This window comes from Tursiops truncatus, chromosome 8, assembly GCF_011762595.2.
Source record: "Tursiops truncatus isolate mTurTru1 chromosome 8, mTurTru1.mat.Y, whole genome shotgun sequence".
Classification (NCBI taxonomy): domain Eukaryota; kingdom Metazoa; phylum Chordata; class Mammalia; order Artiodactyla; family Delphinidae; genus Tursiops; species Tursiops truncatus.
Genome location: NC_047041.1, coordinates 100,898,102 through 100,922,886, shown reverse-complemented (window position 1 = coordinate 100,922,886; position 24,785 = coordinate 100,898,102). Strand labels below are relative to the sequence as shown.

Genomic DNA, 24,785 nt, shown 5'->3' with positions numbered 1-24,785 from the left:
AAAAAAAAAAAGTAGAGTTGGGTGGAGGGACTGAAAGAGGAATTTGGGCTGGAGAGTGTGGTCAGGTCTGGGTCAGCCTCATTGAGAAGGTGGCATTTGGGAGGGAGACCAACTGGGCTTCTTATTTCATTGAGAAAATGAAAGTACCCGTGTATTCTGCCTTCTCTCCGATTATTATTATTAGTTTTAAATTTTATTTATTTAATTTATTTATTTTTGGCTGTGTTGGGTCTTCGCTGCTGCGGGGGCTTTCTCTAGTTGCGGAGAGCGTGGGCTACTCTTCGTCGTGGGGCGCGGGCTCCTCATTGCGGTGGCTTCTTTTGTTGTGGAGCACGGGCTCTAGGCGTGCGGGCTTCAGTAGTTGTGGCACGCGGGTTCAGCAGCTGTGACGTGTGAGCTCTAGAGTGCAGGCTCAGCAGTTGTGGCACACGGGCCTGTGGCATGTGGGATCTTCCCGGACCAGGGCTCGAACCCGTGTCCCCTGCATTGGCAGGCGGATTCTTAACCACTAAACCACCAGGGAAGTTCCCTTCTCTCCAATTATTATGGCTAGACTGTGTTCATGCTCCTAGCAAAGGACAAGCCTGTCACTCAGGAACTCCCATCCTCTCTACTCGTTCGGGGTCATCAGTCTTGCATTCTCTCCTATTAAACAGCCACAACCATGACTTCCTTTGACCCTCTTCCCCCTCCAGCTGCCATCTTGATTTTTTCCTTCCCTTTGCTGCAAAGCTCACTGAAAGAGTTGTGTATTATCACTGTCTCCAGTTTCTTTCCCCTCTTTTTTCTTGAGCCCAAGAACTCTGGGCTTTTGCTCTCAAACTGCTCCTAAGGTGGTCACCAGGGATTCTCACAGAGCTAAATGCAGTCAGTCCTTGGTGCTCAGCTTGCTGACCTGTGGGCAGCACCCGACCCTGTCAATCACCCCTCTGCCTTGGTCTTCTGAACCAGATGCCCGTCTGGTTTTCCTCCTATCTCTCTGGCTGATCCCTCTCAGAATCCTTTGCTGGTTCCTCCTGGTCTCCCAACCTCTCCATGAAGGGGTGTCCGAGAACTCAGTCCTTGGGGATCTCATTTCCATATACCCGTCACTCAATTTCCCCTAATGTTAACATCTTATACAACATGGTACATTTATTAAAACTTACTGATGAAAACTATAAATGAAGCTACAGGTTTTATTTGAATTTCATAAGTAGGGCTCACAGTTGCCCAAGACTTGACTGGTTTCGTTTTAAAACTGAAAATCCCATTCCCCTGAAGTCCCCTCAGACTTGGGCAAGCTGGGACAGTCAGCCACCCTATTCACCAGTTTTTCCACTAATGTCCTTTTTTTCTGGTCCAGGATTCAATCCAGAACACCACGCTGCATTTAGTGGTCCTGTCTCCTTAGTGCCTTCTAAGCTGCAACAGTTTCTCAGTCTTTCCTTGTCTTTCATGACCTTGACACTTTTGAGGGGAACTGTCAGGTACGACCAGTCTGAAAGTCCCTCAGTTTGGGTTTGCTGGATGTTTTCTCATGAATAGGCTAGACTTATGGGTTTTTCTGGAAAAAACCCACAGAGGTGAAGTAGGGCAGGAATTTAATCTGTTTTATTCACTGCTACATAGCCAGTGCCTGGGACTGAGTGCTTGGCCCATTATAGGCACCAAAAATCTGTTTGTTAAATGAGTAAGTGAATGAATGATTCTGTAGAAATTTAGTATTGTTTTGAAGTTTTAAAATGGTAAATAAATACTACCCTATCATACATATCGCTCTGTAGCTTTTTCCCCTCAACAATTTGCCCTGAAGATCCATTTTAGGATGCATAGAGCTACTTTACTCTTCTTGTATACAAATTCTTGTATACAAATAACTACAATGGTTCTTTAGATGTTCCTCTTTGCACACGTGTTAGATTTTCTCACGGACAGAAAACTAGACATAGAGTAGGCACATTTACGTGTTAATGGATACCAATAAATATCCAACTACAGTGGCTGAACACGTTTACAGTGCTCCAGCAGCGTTTAAAAGTACCCGTTTTCATCACATCTTGACGACACGTGATGACGTACAGAAGCTCAGCGAGTGCTGAGGATGCCTGCTCACTCTCCGGACTACAACTCCCAGAATGCACTGCGGTTCCTCAGCCTACCTGGGTAGGCGTGAAATGGAATGACCAATCCCTGAGGACCTCAGGAAGGTGGCGCTGCCTCCTCTCCTCACCTACCTCTGGGTTCTGCCGCGCCCAGAGCAGCGGGACTACCACTCCCATAAGCCATCGCGGACTGGCCGGCCCAGCCACCATTTCAAGACTTGGCAAGGACAGGGGCGGGCCCCGGACTCCACTTCCCGGCAGGCGGTGCGGCCCGAGGGGGCGGAACTCCATTTCCCAGCAGGCTCCAGGCGGCGGGCGCTGCTGTGCCTTGTGTGGGATGTAAGCGCGGAGGTGGGCGCGGGGGACCGAGGCCAGCACTCTCCTTGGGACTTGGGGGGCCTGGCCTAGGAGCGCCTTCCGCGCGGACTCTAGGGCCCTGGGGGTATGGGCGCAGAGAGGGGGCGGGGCGGCCATTGGGAGTTCTCAGTGGGGTCCTAGGGGCGCACCCCCATCGGGGCCGGGGCTCCTGGGGTTGTGGGGGACAAGAAGGCCCCGCAGCCTCGGCTGAGGGGTCTCTTCGACGAAAGAGGCGGAGCAGATGAGCGGAGCGTGAAGGGGCGGGGAAGCAAGGGATTGTGTCTGTGTGGGGGGGTGTAGAAAGCTAGTCGAGCCTGGGAGGGGGGCTCCTGGGCCGTGCCCCCCCGACCCTCCCTCCGCACGCTCGCCCGCAGGCCGAGGCCCGCCGCCATGGGGCTGAAGGCCGCCCAGAAGACGCTGTTCCCGCTGCGCTCCATAGACGACGTGGTGCGCCTGTTCGCTGCCGAGCTGGGCCGAGAGGAGCCGGACCTGGTGCTCCTATCCTTGGTACTGGGCTTCGTGGAGCACTTCCTAGCTGTCAACCGCGTCATCCCCACCAACGTGCCCGAGCTCACTTTTCAGCCCAGCCCTGCGCCCGACCCTCCTGGCGGCCTCACCTACTTCCCCGTGGCCGACCTGTCCATCATCGCCGCGCTCTATGCCCGCTTCACCGCCCAGATCCGCGGCGCCGTCGACCTGTCTCTCTACCCGCGAGAGGGGGGCGTCTCCAGCCGCGAACTGGTAAAGAAGGTCTCCGATGTCATCTGGAACAGCCTCAGCCGCTCCTACTTCAAGGATCGGGCCCACATCCAGTCCCTCTTCAGCTTCATCACAGGTTGGAGCCCGACAGGTGGCAAGGGGCGAGAATCCTGTCTCACGTGTGAACCTTGGCCCACCTCTTCACAACACTGTGTGGTTTACAGAGCCCTTTTGAGACCTGTAAGCCTTGTGAGGTGGGGCAAGTGTTATGTCCCCCTTTGCAGCTAGGGAAACTGAAGCCCAGAGAGGGACAGTGATCTTCTCAAGTCACACAGAATGGCAAGGCTGGGATTGGACCCCAGTCACATGACTCCAAATCCATTAGCCCACCCTCTGCCCTCTCAGAACCCCCCTCCCTGCCATTGAGCAGCTACAGGAGTCCTGCAGCCCAGCCTGAGGCATGGAGGGCAGCAGCAGATTTAGGGAGTGAGGAGCCAAAATCGGGCTGCATTTGAGCCAATTCCATGAAACGTCTATGAACACGTTTTGAAAGTGAACAGACCAGGGCTTCACCTGAAGAAACTGAAGACTCAGGGCTTGCAAAGAGCTTTCCTCTTTGGTCCAAGCCCAGTTGACTGGCAGTCAGGTCCTGGAGTGCCATATTGAGAAGGAATCTGAGGCTGCTTCTGAGTTTAGCAAGAAAAGAATACAGAGAGAAATGGGGAGTGTCTGCCAGTGGGTGTGTAAAAGGAGTGTTGGCCAGTGTCCTGTTTTTGCCGTCCCTGGTTATAACCTAATAGGTACAATAAAACGAGGAAATTCTAGCAGAAATACATAATACAGTTGCAGAGAAAGAGAAGAGACAGGGTCAAAAGCTGGGTGGAACTACAAAAGATCCAAGGTCTCCTGTTGAGGATGGGGAACGTAAAGGGGGAAGGAGAGTTTCTGAACACGTAGGAGGAAAGGGATAGAGGGAAGACGGGCAGGAGTGCCTGAGGTTTGAGCACAGGCTTGGAGGTGAGTGTGGGAGGGTGCATGGCCCATCACTACCTGGTCCCTTCCCCCAGGCCAGAGCTCAGAGGACCCTCTTTCATTACTTTCCCTTCCACAGGCACCAAACTGGACAGCTCTGGTGTGGCCTTTGCCGTGGTGGGGGCCTGCCAGGCCCTGGGTCTCCGGGATGTCCACCTGGCCTTGTCTGAGGACCATGCCTGGGTAGTGTTTGGGCCCAATGGAGAACAAACAGCTGAGGTCACCTGGCATGGCAAGGGCAACGAGGACCGCAGAGGCCAGACAGTCAACGCGGGTGTGGCTGAGCGGGTATTGCATCCCCCCCATACTCTCCTAGCCCAAGCCACCCAAGGAGCTCTGCCCTCTTCCTATCACCACCTACATATGTCAGGAAGGGGAGGGCCCTCTTCCTGGCTGTCATTCCCTAGAGCAGGCACAGGTAGGCCATCGTGAGACATCTGGTCTTGTCCTCTCCCAAGAGCTGGCTGTACCTGAAAGGATCATACATGCGCTGTGACCGCAAGATGGAGGTGGCATTTATGGTGTGCGCCATCAACCCTTCCATTGACCTGCACACTGACTCCCTGGAGCTGCTGCAGCTGCAGCAGGTGAGGGGTGCCTGTGGGACCCTGGGCCAGGGCGCTTTCCTTTCCTGAGCTTCAGCTCGCCCTTCTGTAATGTGGGTGAATCATTCCTGGCCTGGACTTTCCTGGGGCTCTTGGGAGGGGAGAATTGAGACGTGAAAGCGCTTTGACTTCAATAAGGGGCTAGTTCTGAATTCTGGCTTTTCCCACCTGGTGGGAGGTCCCTACTGGTGCTGGACCCCCATCTGCGTGGTAGGCTGAGGACCCCCCTCTCTCCTGCCAGCTCACACTTCTCTCCTTTGGTCCCTAGAAGCTGCTCTGGCTGCTCTATGACCTGGGACATCTGGAAAGGTCAGTAGAGGGAAGTGGCCAGGCTGGGCCTCAGGGTGGGCTGGGGGGCAGCCTGGACTCATGAGCCTTTCCCAGGTACCCTATGGCGCTGGGGAACCTGGCAGATCTGGAGGAGCTGGAGCCTACCCCTGGCCGGCCGGACCCACTCACCCTCTACCACAAGGTGGGGACATCTCAGGAGGGTACAGAAGGGAGGTGCAACGATGGCTGGGGTTCCCTTTTATCTGGGACTGGGAGGGGGCAGGTGAGGCGAGAAGAACTTTGTGTGTATTGGGGGTACCGCCCATCCAGTCCTCGTTTTGTATTTACGGTGTGCGTATTCAGGGCGGTCAGGGCTGTCTGAGGAGTGTTCTGGGTTCCCTGCCTGGGGGTGGTAGGTCCTGGATTTGTCCCCTCCGCCCTGCCTTTTCTACTGCCTATCATTGTCCTTCTTGGAGTATAGTAGAGGTCAAACACTGTGAGAGCACTGAGGCAGGGGGTGTTAACTTGGTGGGGCTGGGGGTAGGAGGGACACTGGGCTGGGCTTGGAAGACCAGCCCAGTGCAGACCTACAGACCCAGGGAGGAGCACCTGGTAGAGAGGATGGCCCGGGGTAAGGTCACGTGGGAGATGAGACTCTCTGGAATCTTCCTATTGCCCCTCCTGGGTGTGATCCAATGGGACATTTGTGCCACCTGGGGCGGCTGGGAGCTGCCTCCCTGAGGCCCCTCTGCTCTATCCCCAGGGCATTGCCTCAGCCAAGACCTACTACCGGGATGAGCACATCTACCCCTACATGTACCTGGCTGGCTACCATTGTCGCAACCGCAACGTGCGTGAAGCCCTGCAGGCCTGGGCCGACACGGCTACTGTCATCCAGGAGTGAGGATCCCCCCACGGGGCCCCAGCCTGGCCTTTCTTCCCCTTCCACCCAATTTCCAACCACCCTCGTCCAGGAGGGAGGCCTGGGTCCCAAGCCCTATCACCTCTCCATCCAGTCACTAGGCAGCCAAGGCCACCATCACCCAAGAGGTAGGGACCCCTAATGAGAGCTTCACGCCTTTCCTTCCCCACCCTTTCCTCCTAATTTCTAACCACTGTCATCCAGCAGTGGAATCTGCATTCCCCATCCCCCTCCTCACTCTTGCTCTGGGCTGACACAGACACCACCATTTTCGAGTGAGGACCCCAACTGTTCACTCAGTCCCTGGATGACCCCGGAAAAGAAACCAGGGCTCCATCCCCTGCCAGGTCCCTGGGGGTAACCGCCATAGCCGAGACCCCACAGTGCCCTGCTGCTCTCACAGCTACAACTACTGCCGTGAAGACGAGGAGATCTACAAGGAGTTCTTTGAAGTAGCCAATGATGTCATCCCCAACCTGCTGAAAGAGGCTGCCAGCCTGTTGGAGGCCGGCGAGGAGCGGCCAGGGGAGCAGACCCAGGTGAAGGGCTGGACCTCCAGCCTGTGTACGCCTTCCCACCTGAGCAGGGCTCCCAGTCACAGGACGTGGGACTGCTGCATGGGACTGGGGATGGCACGAGACAGGTGGCCCAGTTCAGGCAGACAGCTGTGTTCTCTTATGCAGTAGCTGAGGGCCTGGGCTTGGGTTTGAGGAGTTGAGGTAAATGGGGTGGAAGCCCCTCTCTTTCTCTGTCAGGGTCACTCATTCAGCTGAGGGGGTGAGACGGAGGTAAGGGATGGTCCCTCCCTCCTTCCAAGTCCTGGCTAAGGACTGGTTTTATAAAAGGAAGGCGGTTCTAAGAATTTTCTCCACCTATGCTCACGTCTGCCAGAGCCAGGGCTCTTTGTCTAGGCGAGAGGTCTGGCCTGTGCCCTCTGATGAGGGGTGAGTAATGGGGTCTGAACTGTGTCCTCCTTTCCCCCTTTTCCAGGGCACCCAGAGCCAGGGTTCTGCCCTCCAGGACCCAGAGTGTTTCGCCCACCTGCTGCGATTCTACGACGGCATCTGCAAATGGGAAGAGGGCAGTCCCACGCCCGTGCTGCACGTGGGCTGGGCCACCTTCCTTGTGCAGTCCCTGGGCCGTTTTGAGGGACAGGTGAGGGACAGCTGTGCAGGGTGGCTGGGGAGGACAGGTGGTGACAGCAGCTACAGCAGAGTCAGAACCTTTGTAGCCCTGAAGGGGATCTGTCCATCCCATTTGGGTGCGGGTGAGACCGAGGCTCCACGACAGGATGGTCTTGGCCGGGTCTTGGGGTTCGACCCACTGGCCTGCAACCTCTTCCTCCGCTTGCCCCCCCCCCCACCCATGCGGCCCAGGTGCGGCAGAAGGTACGCATAGTGAGCCGAGAGGCAGAGGCGGCCGAGGCAGAAGAGCCTTGGGGCGAGGAAGCCCGAGAAGGCCGGCGGCGGGGCCCGCGGCGGGAATCCAAGCCTGAGGAGCCTCCGCCGCCTAAGAAGCCGGCGCTGGACAAGGGCCCAGGCGCGGGCCAGGGTGCGGTGCCAGGACCTCCCCGGAAGCCCCCAGGCACCGTCCCGAGCACTGCCCGCGGCCCTGAAGGCGGCAGCGCGGCTGCAGCGCTGGCGCCCGCCGCCTCGCCGCCACCGGAGGGTCCGGTGCTCACTTTTCAGAGCGAGAAGATGAAGGGCATGAAGGAGCTGCTGGTGGCCACCAAGATCAATTCGAGCGCCATCAAGCTGCAGCTCACGGCTCAGTCACAAGTGCAGATGAAGAAGCAGAAGGTGTCTCCACCTAGTGACTACACTCTCTCATTCCTCAAGCGGCAGCGCAAGGGCCTCTGAAGTACCCGGGTCTCAGTAGCGGCCCACTCGGAGCCCGCCCTCAATCAGGATTAGGTTCCACCCCAGCCCCCTAGCGAGCCCAGGCTCCGCCCCTGGCCTAGGGGCCTAGGCCCCGCCTCCAGGCCCCACCCCTACCCGGAACTCAGGCTGCAGGTTCCCAGAGTAGACTCCACCCAGCGCCCGAACCGAGGGCTCCGCCCAGTCACTGGAATATAGAGCCCATCCCCCAGAATCCCAGCCGGCCAATTGAAACCTTACCCTGAGTCCTTCACCCATCTTTAAAGGTCCAACTACGGGAAGCTCAGGCTCCATCTCAGAACCGAGGCTCTAACCTTCGGCCTGACCAGTGTTGGCTCAGGGTTGCTTCCAGCCCATAGGGCTGTTTCACCCTAAACCCTAGGAGCACAGGTCCCACCCACAGCCCGGGAACCAAGGACCCCGCTCAGCCCCTAGGAGTACATTTCCGCCCTTCAAAATTCCATTCCTTGGGAATCCAAGCCCCCTACCGCAAAGAACTTAAGTAACGCTTCCAGAACTTGGAAATCCTAGCTTCCTTCTCTGTCGCGAGGCCGGGACACGAAACTCCGCTCCCGGCGTGTGCGAATCCTGAGCCCCACCCGCTTCCTGACCAAACTGGCCCCAGATCAGAGCAGACCTCTCTTCCGACCCTCTGGGAACCTCCCCGGGGTCCATCCCGTCTCGGGGGACTCTGGAGGAAATCTGCAGGGGTTTGCGAGTGGGTGAGGGGAGCCTGATCGCTTCCTGTTTTGTACATAGATTTATTTTTCAGTTCCAAGGAAGATGAATACATTTTGTAAAAAAAAAAAAAAAAAAAGTACTTGTCCGTGTTTCATCTGGGAATTTGGGAGTGGAGCTCCCCCTCTTTCCTCTGCCTTCCGGCCCTCCGGGTTTCGGGCTCCCCACCTGTAGAGCGCGAGGAACTGGTGGCCGGCAGAAGAGCCTCGGCACCATCAGCTCCTCCCGGGCTCGGGACTTTCCCTAGCTGCCGAGGGCCGGTCCCGCTGGCGCCTCCTCTCGGCCGGGCGGCGGGGCATCCCCGGCCTGGCCCCGCCCCGGGCCCCGGCCCCGCCCCCGCGGCCTCTGAGCCACCGGCGCCCGCCTCGGCGGTCCCACCCCGCCCCGCCCCGCCCCGCCCCGCGCCGCCCCGCGCCGGCTCCGCAGCTCGCGCCCGCCCGGCGCCGGGCCATGGCGCTGCTGCAGGATGTGTCGCTGCAGGATCCGCGGGACCGCTTCGAGCTGCTGCAGCGCGTGGGGGCCGGGACCTATGGCGACGTCTACAAGGTGCGCCGGGCGGCGGGACGGACGGGAGAGAGGAGAGGAGGGTACGCGCTCCGCGCCCTGCTGCGGGATCCGGCCCCCAGCCCCGCCCCTCCTCATCTCGCTTCACCCCCTCCGCCCCTGCAGGCCCGCGACACGGTCACGTCCGAACTGGCTGCGGTCAAGATAGTCAAGCTAGACCCAGGTGAGGGCCCGGAGCCAGGGCCTCAGCGCTGGAGGGAGGGCAGAGGGCCGCAGAGCGGGCGCGGTGTGAGAGTTGACATTTCCGAGACCCCCTGAGAGGCAGGCCCCGGGAGGTACTGTCCGCTGGCACCTGTCTGCCCTGGAGAGAGGAGGCACTCTGTGCCCATTCTGCAGATGGGGGCATTGAGTTAAGGCGGCCCCCTTCATGATGCCCTGTGTTTCCCAGGAGACGACATCAGCTCCCTTCAGCAGGAAATCACCATCCTGCGTGAGTGCCGCCACCCCAATGTGGTGGCCTATATTGGCAGCTACCTCAGGTGAGGCTGCTTTATCCCCTTGCTTACCCCCAGGCAGCCCCCATATGGCCCTACCATGTGCCCACCCCAGCTCTGTGTCACCCCAGGAATGACCGCTTGTGGATCTGCATGGAGTTCTGCGGAGGGGGGTCCCTGCAGGAGATTTACCACGGTGAGGGCCAGGACTCCAGGCCACAGAGGGTCACAGCCTTCTTCCCATCCCCACTGCAACGCAGGGCCGGAGGGGAGAGCTGGGGCCCTGGATTTGGGCCCCTTTCCACTTCTCACTAGCTGTGTGACCTTGAGAGAAATGCTGTCCTTTTCTGGGCTGTATATCCCAGCCTATGTCGGGAGGGGATGTGGCCAACTCCCCTTTCACCAGCAATGCCTGCTGCTTACCCCACACAGGGTGGATCCTGGGAGGGTCAGCATATCCCCCCAGACCCCCCTGCCAGCCCTTACCCCTCCCATTTCAGCCACCGGGCCCCTGGAGGAACGGCAGATTGCCTATGTCTGCCGAGAGGCACTGAAGGTAGCTGGGCCCATAGGGCTACTCACACCCCCAGTCCCCTGGAGCAGGGCAGGGAGCCCAGCTGGCCAGTGTGTGTGTTGGGGGGTGGGGTGGGTGGAGTGCTCAGGCAAAGGTGCCTGAGGGGCTGTGGGTCCTGCGGGGAAGGGGCCCCAGCCGTGTTGCCGGAAGCAGCCCATTTCCCTTTTGGCTCAGTCATTTCCTGTTTGGGGAGAGGGGAGGAGGAAGCAGCTTGGGTGGGGGGCCCCAGTCCTGAGAGGGGGTTCAGGAGAGGTGGGATATACTGGGTAGCTGCTCTCAGGGGCTCCTCTTCGTCCCCAGGGGCTGCACCACTTGCATTCTCAGGGGAAGATCCACAGAGACATCAAGGTAGGGGTCTGGCCAAGGGCATCGTGGGAGGGAGGAGGAGGCTCTCGGGGGCACCAGACGGGATTCTCTCTCCTCCATTCCCACAGGGAGCCAACCTTCTCCTCACCCTCCAGGGAGATGTCAAGCTGGGTCAGTACCCTGGGGACACAATCAGGGTGAGGGTTCTATGGGAGCTCCTGGAGTCTTAGAGCCTACTTTCAAGTGCAGCTTGTCCTTGAGCAAGTCATTTTACCACTTGAGCCTCAGTTTCCCCATTTAGAAAGTGGAGCAGTTCTCCCTTCCTGCTAGAAGTTGGATGTGGTTGGGTCCGTATGGAGTCTAACATGGGACCGGGCACTTGGTCGTGGAGAGAAGGTGGTTGACCCCTCCCAGGAGGGCACCTGGCTTTGCCTTGTGCCTGTGGCAGCTGTGGCTGAACCTGGGCTGCCTGTTTTCTGAGCCTGCCAGGTGCATCCTGAGCCTGAGCCCTGAAAGGGGGTGGGGAGTGGCAGCCAGAGGTCGGGTGAGAGCAGCTCTTTCTCCCTGTAGCTGACTTTGGGGTGTCAGGCGAGCTGACGGCGTCTGTGGCGAAGAGGAGGTCTTTCATTGGGACTCCATACTGGTGAGGCTGCACCTCTGGCTGAGGGGGTGGGGGCCACAGCGGGGCACCCGGCCGTCTCATCTGTGACCCCGCCTCTAGGATGGCCCCGGAGGTGGCCGCCGTGGAGCGCAAAGGTGGCTACAATGAGCTGTGTGACATCTGGGCCCTGGGCATCACCGCCATTGAGCTGGGCGAGCTGCAGCCCCCTCTCTTCCACCTGCACCCCATGAGGTCAGCTGGATACTTGCCCCTTGCCTGACCCCAAGAGCCCTGTGACCCTCGACCCCTGACCTGTGGTCTCCACAGGGCCTTGATGCTGATGTCAAAGAGCAGCTTCCAGCCGCCAAAGCTGAGAGACAAGACTCGCTGGTGAGGGCCCACATCCCTTGCTGGGGCCCCCTTTTCAGCCCAGCCCCATGGGGGCAGAGGAGCCTTCTGCCACCCCCCAGGGTGCAACCTCGAGGGCCCTGCCCTCTCTGGGCCTCCACAGACCATCCGCGGGAGAGGCCTGGGCCCTGCCTCTGGGCTGGGGACCAGCGTGGACAAAGAAGAAGAGCAGATGGTTGATGATGGAGGCGCTGCCGTGTTGCAATAGCAGTGTTGCTCAGGCCAGCTGCCCTTGGTCTCAGGCTGGCTCCTTCCTGGGCAGGCCCAGCAGACTCCTCAGGAGTGGTGGCAGGATGGCCTGCCTGAGGGCTAATCTGGGCCTGCGGGTGGGGTCTCTTGTATCCACTAGGACCCAGTATTTCCATCACTTCCTCAAGCTTGCCTTGACCAAGAACCCCAAGAAGAGGCCAACAGCAGAGAAGCTCCTGCAGGTGGGAGGTAGGGGGGTGGGGCAGGGGGCTAGATGCTCAGAAGCAGGGACCCGGAGGCCAGGGACCAACCTGCACCCCCTCCATCCTCCAGCACCCCTTCACGACCCAGCAGTTGCCTCGGGCTCTCCTCACACAGCTGTTGGACAAGGCCAATGACCCCCACCTGGGAACCCCCTCCCCAGAAGACTGTGACCTGGAGGTAAGTGAGAGCCGCTGGGGACTGGGTTTTGGCCTGGTCTGGTCATAGGCATGCAGAGGTGACAGAAGTCAAGGGCCCTTCAGCCTGTGTGTTTCCAGCACATGGAGCTTCAGTCTGGTCGAGCCCACCCATTAGGAATCTTCCCTGAGCCGGTTTGCCTCCTTGTCGCCCCACTGTGATAGGTTCTTGCCCTTGGCCCAGCGTGACTGTGACCCTAGTTAAGCCATCTTCTGCTTTCTCTGTGATCTTTGGCGAGTTACCGGCCTCTCTGTGCTGGTTTTCTCATCTGTGAAACGAGGGTGCCATTTAATCTCGCGATAATCTCAGGGTGTTTTCGTGAAAACAGACACGTCAGTGTGTGTTAAGCAGCTCGAGGAATACCTGGTGTGAGGTGAGCGTGGACACGTGCCTGCTGTCTGTGCTCTCTCGTAGACTTACGACATGTTTCCCGACACCATTCACTCCCGGGGGCAGCATGGCCCAGCCGAGAGGACCCCCTCGGAGATCCAGTGTGAGTCTGCTTTGGTGGGGGGCTGTGTGGATTGGCGGCTGTGTGTGGATTTGGTGGGGGGCTGTGTGGATTGGGGGGCTGTGCGTGTGGATCTGGTGTGAGTTAAGGGGTCAGTCCTGAGGCTCTGGCCCCCCTAACCCCTGGATCTGGGCCCTCCAGTTCACCAGGTGAAGTTTGGTGCCCCACGAAGGAAGGAAACAGACCCACTGAATGAGCCGGTGAGGGGCTGGCGGTGTGGCAGGGTGGGGCAGAGGGCTGGGCTGGGGAGCTGTGCGGGTGACCGAGCACCTCAAACTCAGGAGCCGTGAAGCAGCAGCAGCCTGGCCCTCGGCCCGGGAGAGCTGTCCAAGCAGGCCTGTCCGCCCAGGGACCCGGAAGCCTGGGGGCTCCTCCTGGGGCAGGTTGTTTTGGACAGTCGGCTGGGGGTGGCAGGGTGACCACGCCTTTCTAAAACGTGGGCCTGTCACTCGTCTGAGGACGCCCCCGCCCCCTTCGGCACGTTCTTCTCTGCCTCAGTCGCTGTGACTGCTGGGTTGGCTGACTCACCATCTCTGCTCTCTCGCTGTCTCTACTTATCAGCATCTTTCTCACCCACACGATCTCAGTCCCTCCCTGCCCTTTTCTCTCACTGTCTCTCTGTCTCCTTCTCTCTCCTTGTTTGTCTGTTTGGCCCTTTTTCACACTTTCTTGGCCTCTCGTTGTCTTTCTCACAGTTCTCCTGCTTGTTACCAATCTCACTTTCCATCTGTCTGTCTGTCTGCCATCTCTCTCTCCCACAATCTCTCCAGCACTCTCTTACGTTGCCTGTCTGTCTCTCTGCCTCCCTCCCGGTCTTTCTGACTCGGTTTCCCCACAGTGGGAAGAGGAGTGGACGCTGCTGGGAAAGGAGGAGCTGAGCTCGTGAGTGAGGGGGGTGGGGGAGCTGTGGGGGGGGAGGGGCAGGAGGAAAGGCTGACCTCTGATCCCTTCCCCTCTCTACCCAGGAGCCTGCTGCAGTCAGTCCAGGAGGCCCTGGAGGAAAGGTGAGGGGCCAGGGCCCGGAGGAGGTGGGGGGCAGCTGGGCTCAGGACCCAGTCACATCTCACACCTCATCTCCCTCTGATTTGTCCCCGACAGGAGCCTGACCATCCGGCCAGCCTTGGAACTCAAGGTACGGAGAGGAGGGGAGCGGGGGATGGGGATGGGGGGCAGTGCGATAGCGGGGGCAGTTGGGGTGGGGGTAGGTTACAGGGTCACCTGCTAACAGCTGGGCTGGGTCCGCTGACCCTCCTGCCAGGAGCTGGACTCCCCAGATGATACCATAGGAACCATCAAGAGGGCCCCGTTCTTGGAGCCATCCCCCACTGAGCCTCCGGCTGAGGACCTTCAATCCAGCCTCCCAGGTGAGCCCCAGGCTCCGGGGACGAGGAGGCAGGCCCCTGGAGGCAGGGGGCGGTCCAGGACCGGAATTCACGGCAGGTCTGTGCCTGCAGGAACCGCACCTGCACCTCTCCCATGCCCTGACAGCCCCCCGCTGCTCTCCACTGCCTGGGCCACCGTGAAGCACCGGGAAGATCATGAGGTGAGGCGGTGCTGTAGGGGGGGGTCGGGGAGATGGGAGGCTGGGGGTGTGGCCCTGACTCCTTTCTTCCCTCCCAGAGGTCATCCTGCCGTGGGCTCCCCCCGACCCCCAAGGTGCACGTAAGCGTTTGCGCATGGCTCCGCCTCCCCACCGCCTTCTGCCTCACCACCTGTGGCTCCCCCCGCCCCGTCCCCCCACCTGGTGCTTCCTCATCAGCCTCTTGCCTCCTCTCCAGATGGGTGCCTGCTTCTCCAAGGTCTTCAATGGCTGCCCCCTGCGGATCCACACTGCTGTCACCTGGATTCACCCTGTCACCCGGGGTAGGCCAGGGGCAGGGAGGAAGCAGGAGCCTGGGAATCCCCAGCTTGGGCCAGGGGACGTGGCTGACCTCTGACTCCATACCCAAACCTGCAGACCAGTTCCTGGTGGTGGGGGCCGAGGAAGGCATCTACACCCTCAACCTGCATGAACTGCATGAGGATACACTGGAGAAGGTGAGGCCCGGCTGGCGGGGGAGGGCCGAGGGCCTTGGGCGTCTGGGGTGCTGACCCCTGTCCATCTATGGCTCTGTGGCCTCCAGCTGATTTCACACCGCTGTGCCTGGCTTTACTGCGTGAACAACGTGCTGCTGTCACTCTCAGGTACAGTTGGGGCAGGCGGGGGCAGGGCCAGCGCCCCACCCACCAACACTCTCTGAGCCCCTCTCCCCTCTGTCCCATCCCCCCGCAGGGAAATCCACGCACATCTGGGCCCACGACCTCCCAGGCTTGTTTGAGCAGCGGCGGCTACAGCAACAGGTCCCCCTCTCCATCCCCACCAATCGCCTCACTCAGCGCATCATCCCCAGGTCAGGGACCCTGGGGAGCCTGGCCCTGCGGGGATGAGGGAGGAGGGAGAGGCAAAGGGACAGAGCCAGGGCTGGAATGCAGCCTTTCCTGGTACTGAGACTGTTGGGATCTTAGACACGTCACTTGGCCTCTCTGAGGCCCGGTTTCCTCATAGGTCAATATAGTTGGTAGCCTCCCCTGCCCCTGCACCCAGACCTGTCGGGAGGGAAGGAGACAGGGCATGTGAATGTACCTGGCAAGCTCTGGGAGCTGCGGTGGGTAGGCTGTGGGGCAAATGTTTCCTGAGTACCTACTATGCGGCAGGTCTTAGGCTGGGCTTAGGGATGACAAATCAAATGAGTTCTTGACAGTCAGCTCCTGGGACTGAGGTGCGCCAGGGGGAGAGCTGGAAGGGGTGGGGAGGCCTCAGAGAGGCCAGGCGAGCTCGCGGCGTTGACAGAGCGTTGGGGGTCTTCCAGGCAGATGAGTTAGGGAACAGCCTTCTAGCAGTGGGAGGAACAAGTGTGAATTCTCCTAGGCGATCGGGGGAGTTAAAAGGTGTTTGGCCCGAGCGAGGACGGGGAGCAGCCCAAGAGGAAGCTGCACAGGTGGCAGAGGCCTGCCGTTGACTCCAGGCCCAGGATCTGGGCTTTGTCTGACTGGTAGCGGACCCGGAGCATCTTAGAAGGATCCCTCTGTACGTCAATCAGGATTTTTCCCGTTGCAGGTGATTCAACTCACCGGCTTAAGCACAACGGCTCGTGTAGGAGTAGGCTCAGCTGCATGTCCAGCTGGATCCAGGCTTAAATGGCATCCTCAGGCATCTTCCTGCATCTCCTGGCTCTGTTTTCCTCTTGTCACCTTCATTCTCACGCAGGCTTTCTTGTCCAGTGATGGCTGCCTGCAGGTCCAGGCCAGCGTTCCACTAGCTAACAACCCAATGGAACTGGAACCTCTGTTTCCAAGTAATTCCCACAAAAGTCCAGGGCCAGTTCTCACTGGCCTAGCTTAGGTTCATGCCTACCCCTGGGCTAGTCACTGTGGAAGGGCATGAGGAGCCAGGGCCCAGGCCTGCGTCCCGTGCCCTCTCTTGGAGCTGGGGGAAGGAGAGAGGGGCTTGTCTGGGCAGATGGAAACAGGAACATCTGCTGGCCTCTCTGGTGACAGTGGGAAGGAGGAATGGAGGGGGAGGCTGGTGAGAGGGCCTGGAAGGGAGGCCGGTGTAGTGACCCAAGGCAGTGTAGGGCAGTGAGAACTAGATGGACTCGAGCAATATTTAGGAAGTGGGATTGACAGGATTTGGGGACTAATCAGAGTGAGCTGGAGGGAAAGGGAGGGACCGGGAGACCCCAGAGAGCAGACTGTGGTGCGTTTACAGAGCAGTAGAGTCCCTCATTCAGCCATTCAGCACCCGGTATGCGCCAGGCAGTGTCCTGGGCGTGAGATACACTTGGGAACTGGAGACCCTTATATTCCCAAGACCCTCCTGTTGAGACAGACAACAGCGGACATGAGAAGGAGTCTATGCAGTGGTGACACAGAGGGGAAAGTGCCCCGTGGAGAAGGGCAGGGTGGTCAGGAAAGACCTCGCTGAGAAGGTGCTTTTTGAGCAAAGACTCGGAGGGGTTGATGGAGCAAGTCCTGAGGGTATCTGGGGGGCTGGAGCCGTTCTGCCTGTATGAAGAACAGCAAGGAGGCCAGTGAGTCCAGATGGACGGAGTGAGAGGGAGCTGGCCTCCGAGGGCTCTGTAGTCACAGTGAGGGCTTTGCCCCTGACTCAGAGCAGCCTGAGGGCCGCTGCAGAGGAGCGGCATGACTGAGGTTTTCACGGGTCACTCTGGCTGCTGAGCTGGGAGGAGACTGGAGGGGACGCGGGCGGATGCGGAGACCCATCAGGAGGCTGTGGCACCATCAGGTGGGACATGATGGCGGCTTGGGCCAGGGAGGCCGTGAAGGAGTAGAAAAGCGGTCAGAGTCTAGTTTTATTTTGAAAACTGAACCAACAGGATTTCCGGACAGTTGGTGGATGGAAGAGAAAGGGGAGTCAAGGATGACTCCAAGCTTTTGGCCTAGGCAATGGGAAGGATGGAGCTGTCATCAGCTGTGGGTGGAGCAGAATTCAGTGTTGTCACATGGAGTTTGAAATGTGCAAGTGGGGCCTCGGCCCTTGGCGGGGGCTGGGGGGTGGGGGATGGCGCTGAGTTCTGAGCGGGGAGGCGGGCTGTGGGCTTAGACATCGTCATGACCCGGTGGGTGGTGGAAGCCGGTGAGGAGGGCATGGGAGGCCGGGCCGAGGGGAGATGAGGGGCCCAGGGCCATGATTCAGCGGGCTCGCCTGAGGAGCACATCGGGAGCCCCGTGGCCTTGGGGCTTCCTGACCTCAGTCCAAAGCCAACCTCTGCTTTGGCCCAGGACCTGCAGGAAACAGGCCCATTACAGGCCCAAGTCACAGGCAGCTTTGGGTGTGTGTTTGGGAAATCACAGTATCACAGCAGAGATCTCGAATTGTTGGGAAAAAAAAACCAAAAAATGTCCGCCTCTGTCCCATCTGAAGGCCAGCTGGGAAAGAGAGTGGAAGGAACAAGGGGAGAGAGGAGAGTGAGGACAGAGGCGGAGACAGAGGTGCTGGCTTCCTTGGCGGGGCCCACATCCCAGCAGAGGGTGCAGACAGGGCTGGGTCAGTGGGAGGAGGTGGCAGGGCTGCTGACGTGTAGCCCTGTTCCCCAAGGGAAGAAGCAGGTTTGGAAGGTCCCCTGAGGGTTTGGGGGACAGCCAGTAACCAAAGGAGGGACCCCGCTTCTCCCTCGGCACCCACTGGTCCCCCCCTGGAATAGCCTGCCCTGAAGCAGGAGAGGGCAGGGCGTTTGCCGTTTTCTGGGGAGTCGTCATGTTCTCGGCCCGGCTTGCTCATCTGTGACTTGCAGTGTGTCAGGTGGGGACCGGCCCTGAGTGCTCTGGCCGCCGGAGGAGCTGGAGGCCGCATTAGCTTGCCGTCCTCCCACACCCTCGTTTTTTTCAGTTATTTCTTTATTTACACCCTGCCTTTGCCTAACAAGTATTTTCGATGACTGAAAATAGGTGGGAAAGTAATAATAACGGGATGAGAAAAGTTAGCCTTTTGTGAGGGCACCTGATGTGGCAGGCTCTGCTGCACGCTCCTCCCCTGAGTTAACTCATTTAGGCCTCACTGCGACCCTGTGAGGGGGGTACCACGGTTATCCCCAGGCTGCAGGTGAAGCAGTTGAGGCCCGGAGAGGTCAAGTCCTGAGGGTACTGCTGGTGAAGCTGCAGGTGAAGCAGGTGAAGCAGTTGAGGCCCGGAGAGGTTCAGTGCCTTGCCCCAAGTCGCACGGTGAGAGGTAACTCTGTGATCCAAACCCCTGGACTGGATGTACACGCTCCAGGCTGTATAGCGGGTGCTGGAGCCACAAGCACTGCGTCACATCCTGCGCGATTCAGTTTCGTGGCTTCTCGGATACTTGGGCCAGGGGCTTGACCTCTCTGAGCCTCTGCCACCTGTGAGGCGGGGAAGGTGTTAGTACCGTCCCCTTAGGGCTCTGCAGGGGGCCTTGCCCAGGGTGGCACCCGTGACGCCTGCCCTGGTTGCCACCCCACAGGCGCTTTGCCCTGTCCACCAAGATTCCTGACACCAAAGGCTGCCTGCAGTGTCGCGTGGGTAAGAGCTGGGTGTGGTGGGCGGGGCCGGGGGGGCGCAGGTGGGCACAGCCCCGGCCCCACCACCCCCTCTCTCGCAGTGCGGAATCCGCACACAGGCAGCACCTTCCTGCTGGCCGCGCTGCCCACCAGTCTGCTTCTGCTGCAGTGGTATGAGCCGCTGCAGAAATTCCTGCTGCTAAAGGTGCAGTGCCCGTGGGGGGACCCCCGGGCGGGTGGCAGGGTTTCTGGGAGGAGAAATGTAGACCTGAGCGCCCCTGCTGCCCCCAGAACTTCTCCAGCCCCTTGCCCAGCCCAGCAAGGATGCTGGAGCCGCTGGTGCTGGATGGGAAGGAGCTACCGCAGGTGTGCGTGGGGGCTGAGGGCCCCGAGGGGCCTGGCTGCCGCGTCCTGTTCCATGTCCTGCCGCTGGAGGCTGGCCTGACGCCGGACATCCTCCTCCCACCCGGTGAGCTGGAGGGCCAGGCTGCTGTGTGTGAGTGTGTGCATGTGCGTGTGATATATATATAGAGAGAGAGAGGGGGAGAGGGGGAGGGGAGGGGGAGGGAGGGGGAGGGAAGGGGGAGGGAAGGGGGAGGGAGGGGGAGGGAAGGGAGAGGGGGAAGTTCCTCACAGCTTATGGCTCCACGGAGACCTTGGGGACCCGAAGCTCCAAGCTTCTCTTCAGCTCAGCAGCTAAGAAAACCTGACCAACCCTGCAGGGGCTGCAGGGACAGAGCCAAGCTGGGGAAGGCAGGTGCCAGAGGCCTCCATTCTGAGCAAGGAAGGACACTGGGTGTTGGGACAGCTCAGGGGAGCATAGTGAGTGGCAGTGGGTAAAGAAGGGGGAAGGTGCCCTGGACCAAGTCCTTGCGGTAGCCCAGACCCCCAGCCAGGAGTCTCATGGGATTTTACTCTTGATCCCCACAATGGCCCTGCAAGGTAGGCATCGTCGTGCCTGGGTTACAGATGAAGAAACTGAGGCCCAGAGATTCGAGGTCACACAGTGACTGGGTCATGAAGCCTGGCTCTCCTGGCTCCAGAGCCTCTGCCCCCCAAAGCCTCCCTGGGCCTCAGCCCTGCCGCTTGTGATGGGTCACTTTGCTGCCAAGCATCAGTTCCCCTGCTGTGCAGTGAGACTGGGCATCGTGACCCCACCCAGCTATTGCGCAATGCACTGTGGGGAAAGCCGGCTGATGCACACCCCCAGCTCTTCCTCTTGGGGCCAGAGCGGGGCTGGTGGCTCAGCCAGGCTGTGTCTCCCTTCTCTGCCTGCAGAGGGGCTTCCGGGCTCAGCCCAGCAGGTGATCCAGGTGGACAGGGACACAGTCCTAGTCTGCTTTGACCGTGAGTGTTCCTGGTATCAGGGCTGGGGGCTAGAAGGGGGTGGTGAGGGAGGCCAGGTGGGTCTGTCTCCCCAGAAGGGGGCCACCCCGCCCCGCCCCGCCCACCAGCCCGCCCCCTGTATAGGCTGCGTGAGGATCGTCAACCTGCTGGGCGAGCCCACGGTGACACTGGCGCCTGTGCTGACCTTTGACTTCCCCATTGAGACTGTGGGTAAGTGAGCAGACAGAGGTGGGGGTGGGAGTATCCCTGGCCTGGAGCACATGATGTGGCCCCGGGGCCTGGGGCTGGCAGCAGGACAAGGAGGCAGGTCCCCCAGCCCCTCTTGAGAGCCATGTTGGTCACCTGCGGCCCAGTCCGTGAGGTCCTCTGTGGTCCAGACCTGGGCCCAGGGTGTAGCTGGGGGAGCCAGTGTCCCCAGGGCAGGTGCAGGGCTGATGGCCGCCTGGCCGCTCCTAGTGTGTCTGCAGGACAGTGTGCTGGCCTTCTGGAGCCATGGGATGCAAGGCCGCAGCCTGGACACTAATGAGGTGAGTGACACTCAGGACCCTGGTGGCTCCCCACCCAGGTGTCCCCACCTTTTAGGAGAGGACCTCTGGGGCAGCCTCAGTCCCCCTTTTCTTCCCAGGTGACCCAGGAGATCACAGACGAGACAAGGATCTTCCGAGTGCTTGGGGCCCACAGGTAGGACACAGTGCCCCGGCCTCCCCTTCAAACGCTCTCCAGGCCAGGTGGAGGTGCCCAAGTGTCTTCCCACCTTGCTCACCTCCGGTTCTCTCCCCTCCAGAGACATCATCCTTGAGAGCATTCCTACCGACAAGCCGGGGGCTCACAGCAACCTCTACATTCTCACAGGCCATCAGAGCAGTTACTGAGCCAGTGGGCCGGCCTGGCCGGGGGCATCCCCCGCCCACTCCAGGCCTTAGCAGCAGTTCTTTTAGGCAGAGGGGCCCCTCCCAGATCAGAGGAGCCCAGGCCTCGGCTCTGCTGGTCTGAAGGGCAGAAATCCTGAGAAGAGTTTGGGGGCTGGGGAGGGTAAGGGTGCCTACCCCACACCTCTGCAATAACTGGACCAGAGGAAGCTGCTGTCACCTCCCCCTCCCCGGCGGGCAGCCAGTCCCCAGTGCCCCCTGGCAGGGGCCCTGGGCTGGTTGGGGGCAGGCCCGGGGCTATCCATTCCATTCGGTTCCACATTTCCTTTCCACTCTTCCTGCCAAGAGCCTGCCCCTGTGCTCTGTCCTGGGGAACATGGTATTTAAAAGAGAGACTATATTGGTATTAAAGCTGGTTTGATTTTATTCCACTGGTCCCTCTGGTTTGGGGGGAGCTGAGCCCACCTGCCTCATCTCCCTCTACCTCTCCCTCCAGGACACCTTTCTTTCTTTCTGTGGCACCAGGTGCTGTGGATATAACATGGAAGGGAGGCCACCAGTGTTCTGGTGGCTCTCATGGGGAGCCAGGCAGAGGTGAGGGGGAGGCCATGGCCCTCCGTGGCATCTCAGGGTCTCTGTGTCTTCCTGGGCTCCCTTGCTCAGGATGAGCCCTCAGCCTTGCAGTGTGAGGTCTCTTTTGTGGCCAAGGAGTCATGCAGATGGGGCCAGGGGAGGCACTAAACAAGGGACTCGTCCGAGCACCCCTGTCCCATATGAGATCTCACCAGGTAGCCTATGGAAGGGCCCAGGAGAGGCCCGCCAAGGGCTGCTCCACCCAGCGCCAGGGAGGCTGCAGCCTTTGGAGACAGCCTGCCCTGACCTGTATCCCCCACCCAGTCCTGGGGCTGCCTCCCGGCCTCCCACCTGCTGCCTGGATATCAGTTGCTCTGTCAGGCCAGGATTACTGAACATGGGTGTGCTCACCAAGCTAGACTCTGGGAAGATCAGCCTGTGTCCATTTAGCAAGAATTCCCAGAGGGTCTCTTCAGTGCCCATCCCTGGGCTCCCAGAGGGGCCCCTACCAAGATGTGGACCCGCCCCCAGTGAGGGGAGCTGCCCTTGCTGGAGCCTGCATCTCGAGGGCACATTCATCCACCTGTTGCTGGCCTTGTGCTTTGCATCGTCATTCTCCTACATTTCCCTCTTAGCGGGCTCCACACCCCCAGACCAGGGAGCCCCCTGTGGCCCCAAGCACTGACCAGGCTGCTCCGTGGACAGAGACCCCTGACCCTTGACCCCAGGTACCTGGAGAGGACTTTCAGCCCACAGAGCAGCAGGCAGCAGACAGTGCCACCTTGTGGCAGGTTGCCCCAACACTCTAAAGGAGGGTTGGGGGGTGTCAGAATGTAATGTGCCAAAGCAGGGGTGCCTGGGAAAAGCAGGGGCCCCTGATAAAATATTTGCTGCCAGCAGAGTCTGGCCACCAGCCAAAGAAAGGCCAAGAGGCCAGGGAATATGCACTGAAAGACCAAAATTGTTATTTTATCTGTATGTTTTTTAATAGGTAGCCCTTGGCCATAGGTACACAATTTTTAAAAAAATACAAAGTAAATACAATGAGAAGTCTCCTATTCAGGTCCCAGTTACTTATAAACCTTCTGGAAGTACTTACGCATATTTAAGAAGTAATGGTATGCTTTAGTCTTCCGTTTCTTACATACACGGTAATATATTCCACACACTGTTCTAATCTTGCCCTTTAAGATCTGTCCTGGAGGGAATTCCCCGGCGGTCCAGGGGTTAGGACTCCGTGCTTTCACTGCCGAGGGCCCGGGTTCGATCCCTACTCGGGATACTAAGATCCCGCAAGCTGAGTGAGTGGCCAAAAAAAAAAAAAAAATCTGTCCTTAAAAGCTTTCCATGATCCGTGCCTCCCACTTTGTTCTTTTATAGCTGGTATTCCACTGTATGGGTTTCCCATAACTAATGTGAATTAACTGTCGTTAGATCCCTATTGATGGAAATTTCAGTTGTTTCTACTAGTTTGCTATTACAAATGATGCAGCAATAAATACTCTTATGCCATTGCCACTGTGTAGGTATTCAAGTGTCCCGTAGGATTAATTCCCGGAAGTGGCCTTGCTGGGTCAGAGCTGGCTGTCTTTGTCCTTGTGACAACTACTGTCACACTGCCCTCCCTGGGCAGAAGCCTCTGGGATGGGTCAGATCAGCCTCTGTAAGCCATCCCGTGGGTCAGCAGAAGAGGCTAGGGCACCCCAGAATGTTCGGGTAGCTGGCCCATAGCCGAGTCAAGTGAGGGTCAAGGTGAGAGGTGACAACCAGAATGTGTGCTTCAAGACAGCAGGGCATCGGCCGTGCTCACAGTGGTATGTCCAGTGCCTGGTCACTGCCTGGTGCACAGAAGGCCCTCAGTCATGCTTTCTGAGTGAAGGAATGAGCGTGATATTGTGAAGAGGAGGCCCTAGAGTTGGGCCCCCGGACTGGATGAGTTTGCTGAGCTGTGTTTTCCCCAGGTAGACCATGTCCTAAGTCTATCTGCAGGGTATAGGGAGGATTGGAAGTATTGTAGTACACATAATGCAATGACACAGATGAATCATAGAGATGTAATGCTGAGTGAAAACAGCAAATTGCATAAAATGACACACAGTATGATAGCAAAAATAAGCAAAACTAAACCATCTATTGTTTGGTGATTTAAGCACGTGTGATAAAACACTTAGGAGATCAGGGGAAGAAACAGCACAAAATTCACATGATGGCCCCTGTGAGGGGAGTGGGAATGGGGTAAGGAAGGATCCCAGGAATTTGCAAAGGTGTTGGTAATATCTTGCTTCTCAGGCTGTGTGGTGGGTTCATGAGTATTCGATTTATAGCTCAGTTCCTAATGCACATAAGGTTCCACACACCCTTTTGTATGTATCAAATACTATGTGAGGGAATTCCCTGGTGGCTCAGTGGATAGGACTCTGTGCTTCCACTGCAGGGGGCACTGGTTCGCTCCCTGATCTGGGAACTAAGATCCCCCATGCCACGCCGCACAGCCAAAAAAAAAAAGTAAGAAAACGTAAGTTTAGATATTTTAAAGTAACCACTTAAAAAAACTCTGTAATGGCTTAAAAAACAAAATCAAACAGGCAACATAATCCTTTCCCAGATGATAAAATCAAGTGGAGATAATGAAAATGTTCCAGTGACAAGCTATGGGCAGGTCCCTCTAGCTGCCTTCTTCTGTTGCTTCTTTTAAAACAGCTTTACTGAGGTATAATTGGCACACAATGAACTGCATCTATTAAAAATGTACTATTTGATGACTTTCACACATACACACCAGTGAAACCATTATTGCAATCGAGAGAAACATTTCCATCACCTGCAAAGCTTCTTCCTCTTTGTAATCAGGGCCTCCTGTTCCTCCTTGCCTCCCCATCCCGAAGTAACCACTGATCCGTTTTCTGTCACTATAGATGAATTTGAATTTTTCAGAATTTATATAAATAGAATCATATTGTACGTACTCCTTATTTGGCATCTTTCACTAAGCATCATTATTTTGAGATTCATCCATGTTGTTGCATGTATTAATGGTCATTCCTTTTATTGCCAAGTAGTATTCCATCATATGGATGTACCACCATTTGTTTAGCTAGTTGCCTGTTGATACACATTTGGCTGTTTCCTGTTTTGGACTATTTATTACAAATAAAGTTGCTATGAACATTCATGTACGTGTCTTTGTGTGGATATATACTTTCATTCCTCTTGAGTAAATGCTTTCTAGTGGAAGGGCTGGGTCATATGGTAGGTGTTGTTTCATTTTTTTCTCTTTTGTTTAATTCTAATTTAAAAAAATTATTATTTTAAACCTTATTTCACTTTTTAAAAAATTTTTTAT

The 24,785-nt window shown here is 58.0% G+C and overlaps 2 protein-coding genes across 10 annotated transcripts; both read left to right on the top strand.

Annotated features, from left to right (window-relative positions):
• Positions 1 to 2,296: 2,296 nt before the first annotated feature.
• Positions 2,297 to 8,570, top strand: MEN1 (menin 1). 3 transcript variants are annotated; one of them, XM_033860984.2, is made up of 10 exons: positions 2,297 to 2,423; positions 2,816 to 3,276; positions 4,252 to 4,460; positions 4,631 to 4,759; positions 5,046 to 5,086; positions 5,162 to 5,249; positions 5,811 to 5,947; positions 6,373 to 6,508; positions 6,960 to 7,124; positions 7,346 to 8,570. In XM_033860984.2, coding segments are annotated over exons 1-10 (1,851 nt in total). In that variant the 5' UTR covers positions 2,297 to 2,421; the 3' UTR covers positions 7,829 to 8,570. The 3 variants fall into 3 exon arrangements, with proteins under 3 accessions (XP_033716875.1, XP_033716876.1, XP_033716877.1); XM_033860985.2 differs by having other exon boundaries at positions 2,335 to 2,435; XM_033860986.2 differs by lacking the exon at positions 2,297 to 2,423 and adding an exon at positions 2,447 to 2,526.
• A 402-nt stretch (positions 8,571 to 8,972) lies between these two features.
• On the top strand, positions 8,973 to 22,956 carry MAP4K2 (mitogen-activated protein kinase kinase kinase kinase 2). 7 transcript variants are annotated; one of them, XM_033860978.2, is made up of 32 exons: positions 8,974 to 9,130; positions 9,254 to 9,311; positions 9,537 to 9,627; positions 9,714 to 9,778; positions 10,083 to 10,138; positions 10,457 to 10,504; positions 10,591 to 10,633; positions 11,033 to 11,105; positions 11,184 to 11,315; positions 11,391 to 11,453; positions 11,821 to 11,902; positions 11,994 to 12,101; positions 12,534 to 12,612; positions 12,772 to 12,830; positions 13,469 to 13,512; positions 13,596 to 13,634; positions 13,729 to 13,762; positions 13,889 to 13,994; positions 14,085 to 14,173; positions 14,251 to 14,286; positions 14,409 to 14,493; positions 14,588 to 14,667; positions 14,754 to 14,814; positions 14,903 to 15,020; positions 18,617 to 18,675; positions 18,755 to 18,858; positions 18,945 to 19,122; positions 19,932 to 20,000; positions 20,124 to 20,210; positions 20,457 to 20,527; positions 20,626 to 20,681; positions 20,785 to 22,956. In XM_033860978.2, exons 1-32 carry the CDS (start codon positions 9,035 to 9,037, stop codon positions 20,870 to 20,872), a joined length of 2,457 nt encoding a protein of 818 aa, XP_033716869.1. In that variant the 5' UTR covers positions 8,974 to 9,034; the 3' UTR covers positions 20,873 to 22,956. The 7 variants fall into 7 exon arrangements, with proteins under 7 accessions (XP_073665235.1, XP_033716869.1, XP_033716868.1 ...); XM_033860977.2 differs by having other exon boundaries at positions 14,251 to 14,292; XM_033860979.2 differs by lacking the exon at positions 10,083 to 10,138 and having other exon boundaries at positions 10,591 to 10,659; positions 14,251 to 14,292.
• The last annotated feature ends 1,829 nt before the right edge of the window (positions 22,957 to 24,785 follow it).

Bases quoted from the DNA above. Each gene is read 5' to 3' on its own strand.
- MEN1 (XM_033860984.2), top strand. The intron at 3,277-4,251 runs GTTGGAGCCCGA...TCCCTTCCACAG, and splicing joins CCTCTTCAGCTTCATCACAG to GCACCAAACTGGACAGCTCT. The intron at 6,509-6,959 runs GTGAAGGGCTGG...CCCCTTTTCCAG, and splicing joins GGCCAGGGGAGCAGACCCAG to GGCACCCAGAGCCAGGGTTC.
- MAP4K2 (XM_033860977.2), top strand. From the start codon at position 9,035: ATGGCGCTGCTGCAGGATGTGTCGCTGCAGGATCCGCGGGACCGCTTC. The intron at 12,102-12,533 runs GTAAGTGAGAGC...GCTCTCTCGTAG, and splicing joins CAGAAGACTGTGACCTGGAG to ACTTACGACATGTTTCCCGA. The intron at 19,123-19,931 runs GTGAGCTGGAGG...CTCTGCCTGCAG, and splicing joins GGACATCCTCCTCCCACCCG to AGGGGCTTCCGGGCTCAGCC.